The sequence below is a fragment of the Tupaia chinensis genome, unplaced genomic scaffold, assembly GCF_000334495.1.
Source record: "Tupaia chinensis unplaced genomic scaffold, TupChi_1.0 Scaffold000251_1, whole genome shotgun sequence".
Classification (NCBI taxonomy): Eukaryota; Metazoa; Chordata; class Mammalia; order Scandentia; family Tupaiidae; genus Tupaia; species Tupaia belangeri.
The window spans coordinates 4,591,672-4,598,767 of record NW_006159731.1 but is presented as its reverse complement, the minus strand read 5'-3'; the positions used below and the strand labels follow the sequence as shown (position 1 = coordinate 4,598,767).

The 7,096-nt window shown below is 45.1% G+C and overlaps 1 protein-coding gene across 3 annotated transcripts; it reads left to right on the top strand.

The window, feature by feature from the left end:
• Nucleotides 1-6: 6 nt before the first annotated feature.
• Nucleotides 7-6,533, top strand: FST (follistatin). 3 transcript variants are annotated; one of them, XM_006149020.3, is made up of 6 exons: nucleotides 7-152; nucleotides 1,963-2,154; nucleotides 2,576-2,794; nucleotides 3,397-3,621; nucleotides 4,324-4,551; nucleotides 5,320-6,533. In XM_006149020.3, exons 1-6 carry the CDS (start codon nucleotides 68-70, stop codon nucleotides 5,400-5,402), a joined length of 1,032 nt encoding a protein of 343 aa, XP_006149082.1. In that variant the 5' UTR covers nucleotides 7-67; the 3' UTR covers nucleotides 5,403-6,533. The 3 variants fall into 3 exon arrangements, with proteins under 3 accessions (XP_006149082.1, XP_006149081.1, XP_006149083.1); XM_006149019.3 differs by having other exon boundaries at nucleotides 4,321-4,551; XM_006149021.3 differs by having other exon boundaries at nucleotides 4,321-4,551; nucleotides 5,047-6,533.
• Nucleotides 6,534-7,096: the final 563 nt, after the last annotated feature.

The window sequence follows — 7,096 nt, the reverse complement described above, 5'->3', positions numbered from 1 at the left end:
ACCCGCCGCCGCGCCCGCTCCCCGCTCCCCGCGCCGCCGCGCTCCTCGCCCCGCGCCTGCCCCCAGGATGGGCCGTGCGAGACACCAGCCGGGCGGGCTTTGCCTCCTGCTGCTGCTGCTCTGCCAGTTCATGGAGGATCGCAGCGCCCAGGGTAAGCGAGGGGGATGCGCTGGGGAGGCTCGCCCGAGGACAGGGGTTCTACTTTTCGGTCGTCTCCACTTGGTCTGCTCTGAGCAACGCCGCCCTCCGAAGATGTTGGACCAATTTAGCGACTCTGGGATGGAGAGGAGTGGGGAAACTGAAGGCAGTGACACTTTGGGACCGGGAGCGGAGTTGGGAGCTCGGTGATCCTTAAAAAGGAAAGGGAGTGAGCTGGAGTCTCTCAGTAGTTAGGGTTAGGTGCTCCAAGTTCTGGCCGTAGTGACTTGAGATGTTACCTCTCCGCTGTTGGGCTCTGAAGAAGGGGACAGACATCAGTAGCCTGGAGATTTCACGACCCTCTTGCAATCGAATTTCTCTCCCTCCCACGTCTTTTGGATACTTTTTAAAAATGACCCGAGGGTGCAGGGGGTGGAGGAAAGATGCTGGATTTTCTTCCGTGGCTGGGGGACGTGGTTTCAGAAACTTTGCCCAAACTTGGAAATGCGGGTGCTGAAAATTTTAGAGGGAAGTAGCTTTCTGTCGAGTGGATGCGTCTTCCAACCCCCTCCCCCAATCCCCGAAAAAAAAATTATTACCCCGGAGTGCTTTGAGTACTTTACAGGTTTTTTTCCTCCCCTTTGCCTCATTCCTTTGACTGTTAACTTTCTGTAAAACTGTGAGCAGCCTACAACTGACTAAGTGCTGGAATGAATTAAGAGCAAATTTCTGAAGTTTTTTTTTTTCCAAATAGATTTATTTCTATTAGTCTTTTGAGCAGAGTTTTTAAAATAATAGCTGCTTACGATGCAATTATTGGCCAATTCATATTGATGATCATGAGAAGTCTTCCTGACCAAATTCCGAATATTAAAAAAGGGGGAAGAGGAAGGAATTACTTGCCAAGAGTTCTTGGTGGGTCTGAGATACAGACATATTTCACCGTGAAATGGTAGGCAGGCAGTCTGCCTCCTTCAACGCGCTGCTTTCCCTGCTTTCGCGTTAACGTTTTCAATGTGTTGTAAACTGCCCTCCTGGGTACTGCCCCGGCCGTCTGCTCCGCACTCCGCTGGGTTGCCCGCCTTTCGGGAAGAGGCGCTTGCCTGGGTGCTGGGGACGTGGGCGCCGGGGAAAGCAGCCCTCGGAGATTTCGAAAGATCGCGGTGGCCTCGGGCGTGCTCTGCTCTGGCGGAATGCAAAACGGGCCCGTCGGGCGGGCTGCGCCTTGAGGCCGCACCAAGCAACTCCGTACTGAGCCTGGTTGCTTTTTTGCTTTCATTTTTCACAAGTGCCTTTTGCTTGATCTGTTCCTACACTTTCTCTCTCTCTCTTTCTCTCTCTCGTTCTCCTACTTTCTTAACCCCTGTCACAAATAATTCCTGTGCCGCCTACATGAAACCAACATGCGAAAACATCCGTCGCATCCTGTTTTTGTCAGGTTCTTCAATCTGCTCTTCCAGTCGCTGCAGGTTATGAAATAAGACCAATAAAAGTAAACAGTCTAGTAAAAGTCAATGCAAGCTGCACGTGTTGTGTCTGGGTCACTGGTAACTGACATTGATATGGCTGGGGCGCTCTGGCTTCTCCCTCTGCCCTCCCTCCCGCTTGCCCACCTCCCATCACTGAGATCGGGTTTTTCCCCCTTTCCCCACCCCGCCACCCCTTCTGACTTATTTTCTGCTTTTCTTCCCCCCTCTCTTTTCCTCTCTTTCACACTCACCCCTCCAGATCCCCACCAGGTCTCCTTCACTGGTGCACTAGCTGCCTCCCTCCTCCTGCCCTGCTGCTCACTCAGCCACCTCCTCACCCCTGTCTCTTCACAGCTGGGAATTGCTGGCTCCGCCAAGCGAAGAACGGCCGCTGCCAGGTCTTGTACAAGACCGAACTGAGCAAGGAGGAGTGCTGCAGCACTGGCCGTCTAAGCACCTCGTGGACCGAGGAGGACGTGAACGACAACACGCTCTTCAAATGGATGATTTTCAACGGGGGCGCCCCCAACTGCATCCCCTGTAAAGGTAGGACTCTTCCTCTCCAGCCTGCACATTCTCAGTAAAGGGTGTCTTACCCTTAGCTTCCCAGCTACCTGATTGGAGTTTGGGACTCAGAGAGCATTTTCCTGAGCTTCCCCTGTTTCCCGAACCCCAGTAAACAGGAAACCTGCCCATTTCATGCTGTGGGCAGAATAAGGTCCGAAGAGGTCCTGGTCTTCCTAGACCAGTGTGGTGGAGCCAACCAGCGCTCTTTGATGAGAGATTTGGTTAGGGGACTCGGCCTGTATTCCCTACCCCTGGCCCCCTCCCTGTCTTCTAGGAGAGAGCCTGGGCCCCTCCAGCGGGAACTCAGGCCTGCAGGATTGCGCAAGGCACCGCAGCCCTCCTGGCTGACCTGCAGGCCGCCTGGCCCTGGTTTTAAACCATGCCTCTTTCCAACTCCTAGAAACGTGCGAGAATGTGGACTGTGGCCCCGGGAAAAAGTGTCGAATGAACAAGAAGAACAAACCCCGCTGCGTCTGTGCTCCGGATTGTTCCAACATCACCTGGAAGGGGCCTGTCTGTGGGCTGGATGGAAAAACCTACCGCAATGAATGTGCACTCCTCAAGGCCAGATGTAAAGAGCAGCCAGAACTGGAAGTCCAGTACCAAGGCAAATGTAAAAGTAGGTCCTGCCTTTCTTCAGCAAGCCCTCAGCTTCCCTCCTCCACTTAAAAACTTAAGTAGACCCTCTGGAGGACACCTGGAGGATGGTGCAGCCCACAGTGAGAGGCTAATAATAATACCAGTGATAGCAAGTAAATAAAGGAGCCCTTTTCAAAGTTTTAGGCATTTATGAGGAATGTGGAAAGGTGGGACCAGCAGATGGCATAGTGGTTACATCGCTGGACTCCCACATGGCCAACCACAGTCTAGATCTGAACAGTGGCTTCAAACTCCCACCAGGCGAGTGTACATGAGTGCCCAAAATCCCAAGAGGAGAAGGGATTATAGCATGGCCATCCTCCCACCACCCGGGGGGTGATTTCTTGCTTTCTGTCTCTTCTCTGTCTCTTCCGGGAACACATGTTTCCAGTAGCAAAAATCTCTCAAAAAAGAAAAGAATGTGAAAGGGACCAACATACAGATTTTCTCTTGAAAACAACAGGACTCCCCAAATGCATTTTGAAAGCTGAACGCTTCAGATTCATTTCCTTGTTAATATCAAGTGCCCTCTCTGGAAGAAACAGAGGTGCCTATTAACATGTATTTCTCTCTTTGTTTCAGAGACCTGTCGAGATGTATTATGTCCAGGCAGTTCCACGTGTGTGGTGGACCAGACCAATAATGCTTACTGTGTGACATGTAATCGCATTTGCCCAGAACCCACCTCCTCTGAGCAGTATCTCTGTGGGAATGACGGAGTGACCTACTCCAGCGCCTGCCACCTGAGAAAAGCTACCTGTCTGCTGGGCAAATCTATTGGATTAGCCTATGAGGGAAAGTGTATCAGTAGGTATTCTGGACTAAAGAAGGAAAAGGAGAAAACAGAGTATCGAAAGGGCTAGTTCTAGTGTTATAGCTGTGGGGTTAACCAATAACAGAAGCCCAAGGCCTCCCCACACATAGTTTAGCAGAGGGAGAAATACTGTCCAGTTTGGGGAGACCGTTGTGACCACAGCATTCCTCTTGGAAACCATTGTCTTCTAGAAGCATTGACATATGTATTCAAAAGCCAGCAAGAAGCAAGAAACAATGCTCCATCTTAGAAAACTTAGAACTCAATTTTACACTTTTTTTTTAAGTGCCAGACTTGCTGGAAGCAAAAAAATAATTACTTAACAGTTCTTAAAATCTGTTAGATTGGGTAATTGATGAAATTCTTTCTTAAAGGATCCCACTTGTGGGAAATAACCAGATATATATTTAACTCAGGGATACTATGAAATTCTGTTCCAAAAAAATACTGTTTTCATGTAACTAATGTAGTGTGTGAGAAATTGCATGGGGGAAGGGTGTGTGTGTGTGTGCATGTGTGTGCATTTGAGCTTCAGTGTTATTATCAAGCACTTTTGCATAATATCTCCATCAGCCCCATTAGTAATTAGATATAAATGACATGTTTATATTCATTGACAGGAGACTAGAGAAAGGGAGACAAAGGGGAAGTGGGGAGATCAATTTACTCATCACAGATGTATTATATCCTAGAAGCAAAGTCCTGTGAAGATATCCAGTGCACTGGTGGAAAAAAATGTTTATGGGATTTCAAGGTTGGCAGAGGCCGGTGTTCCCTCTGTGATGAGCTGTGCCCTGACAGTAAGTCGGATGAGCCTGTCTGTGCCAGTGACAATGCCACCTATGCCAGTGAGTGTGCCATGAAGGAAGCTGCCTGCTCCTCAGGCGTGCTACTGGAAGTCAAGCACTCCGGATCTTGCAACTGTAAGTGCGATTTTTAACCTTGCTGCAGTGTAAGGCTTTCCCAAGCAAGCCCTAGGGAATGGACACTTAAAAAGCACGCAAACCTACCCACATAAACTCATTTCCGTTTCAGTTAGGTAGTTGCTCAATTTCACCAGCAATCCAGTGATGCACAGAAAAAGTCTGCAATGTTTCCTGGCTGTTAGGACTTACCAGTGATCATCAACGGGGTTGCCTCTAAAAATCTGTTTCTTCCATTTGTCTGCCCCTAATTCTTTTGCTTTAGTAGTATGCTTTGCCATTTGCTTTATTAACACTTGAATCTAAACTAACTGCTTCAAACGTTTTGGTTTTTTATTTTTTTCCTTCTTTTTTTTTTTTTTTTTTTTTTTCCAAAGACAGCTGGAGAGCATCACACATGGGCTGCTGCTTTTCGCAGTTGCCTCTACTAACTCTGAATTAAGGACCCCAAGCAGTTATACCTAGAACACAAGAGCGCTTTTTATCTAATTTCAGGAATCTGAAAACCTGAGCCATTGATTCTTCAGAACTTTCTGCAGTTTTTGACTTCATAGATTATGGTTTTTTTTTAATTTTTTAAAACTTATTGCATAACAGCAGATGCCAAAAACAAAACAAAACAAAACAAAAGCATCTCACTGCAAGCCACATAAAAATGCAACGCTGTAATATGGCTGTATCAGAGGGCTTTGAAAACATACACTGAGCTGCTTCTGCGCTGTTGTTGTCCATATTTAAACAACAGCTCCCCTGTATTCCCCCATCTAGCCATTTCGGAAGACACCGAGGAAGAGGAGGAAGATGAAGACCAGGACTACAGCTTTCCTATATCTTCCATTCTAGAGTGGTAAACCCTCCACCAGTATTCAGTGTTGACATAGCCTTTGGGCAAAAAAAAAAAAAAAAAAAGAAAGAAAAAAAAGAAAAAAAAAAGAACAAAGAAAAGAAGAAAAATATATTGTCCATACTGTAAATAAGTGTATGCTTATTTATTTGGGGGGAAAACTATACATTACAGGACATTTGTCCTAAAGCGCTCTCCCAGGCCACGTTGTCACTCATCGGACATGGAGAGGCGGTCATTGTGAGGTCTACTGGATGAGGCCCATAGTTGAGACTTGTAGACATTTATTTATACTGTGTCATGTTTTATAATTTATACATAAAATGTCTGGTTGACTGTACACCTTGTTTTTGAAGAAATTTATTCGTGAAAGGAAGAGCAGTTGTTATTTATTGTGAGGTCTCTTGCTTGTAAAGTAAAAGCTTATGTTTCCTTGTAAACCATTTAAGTCCATTCCTTGCTATTCACTCACTCATCTGTCTCCCTTCATTTCACTGTTGGACTCTTCCACTCCTAACAAACTTGCATGTCAGTTTCTGTCATGTTTATTTATTGGATTCTCTGCTGCCTGATCTGTACATACATGATCCCTCGGGTTTTGTTTACAAGGAATCTTGACTGACCAAAAGGCATTATAACTCTGACTCAAATACAAGGTACAGCAGATGTGCGTCTTTGAGGAAACTCCTACTTCAGTTCTCTTGTTATGGTGAAGATATTTGTGAGAGAGAGGATGGTAGTAATGTTAGAATTCTAATAATGTATATGTAAGATGTCCAGGTCCAAAGAAATGAAGTGATGTGGGTGTTGGGAGTCTAAAGGCAGGTGAAGGCTACACATTCAACCTTTTGTTAGGTGTTTCCTTTAAGCTAGTTGACTGTACCTTTTAAATTAGTTCTTTTTCAACCAGTGTGTCACTAAAAGTTATATCAAAGCTTTATCAGTTCAAGTTTCTTGCTTTTCATAATACTTTTTTCTGATGCAATTTTATATTTTCAAACATGGCAAGTTAAATATAAATTCATTTAAATATATAGTTTTGTACTTTTCTACCATGTAAATGTGCAATGTATATAAAAGTTATAATGTGTATTTGTAAATAAATGATGAGTGAAAAAATAAAAAAATTTTAAAAAGCCGATGGTCTCAAGTCCTGATGATGCAAAAGAAGTTATTTGAACTTCTGAGTAAAAATGTCTGTGATACATTTGCTGGGGAATTTCAGGTATCACTGAAATGAAGTGGCCAGAGCAGTAGAAGCTCCAAACTGAGGGAAGCTACAAATCACCTCAATAGAGTTTGGAAGATAGAAGAATCAGGTCTCTCAACCTCCTTGGGATCTCAGATCTTTCAGAAAGCAGCACACATCACAAAGAAAAGTGAAAATAAATCAATACTATTTGGTAAGCACATTCTAGCAGTCAGAATATCAGCTTCAGAATAGCATTACGGTGTTGGAATTCCAGGAACTTGGCGAGGTGAGAGTGGGCTGAAGGTGGACTTCCACTATGATGTCCATGGTTTATGGGAATTTCTCATGAGAAAGTCAGTATTTTTCCATTTATATTAGACACTATTGGGGATTCAGAATGGCATTTGAGGTATCGATCAGTGGTCCCTGTTCTTCATGATAATACATGGAAATATATTTAACTTGATCATCAACACAAGTTTTCAATCTATTGTGTGCTACATATACAA

What these genes read in the sequence shown, in the direction of transcription:
- FST (XM_006149019.3), top strand. Translation starts at nt 68, where the DNA reads ATGGGCCGTGCGAGACACCAGCCGGGCGGGCTTTGCCTCCTGCTGCTG. An exon ending in GGAGGATCGCAGCGCCCAGG is followed by an intron (nt 153 to 1,962) that starts GTAAGCGAGGGG and finishes GTCTCTTCACAG; the next exon opens with CTGGGAATTGCTGGCTCCGC. An exon ending in CAACTGCATCCCCTGTAAAG is followed by an intron (nt 2,155 to 2,575) that starts GTAGGACTCTTC and finishes TCCAACTCCTAG; the next exon opens with AAACGTGCGAGAATGTGGAC.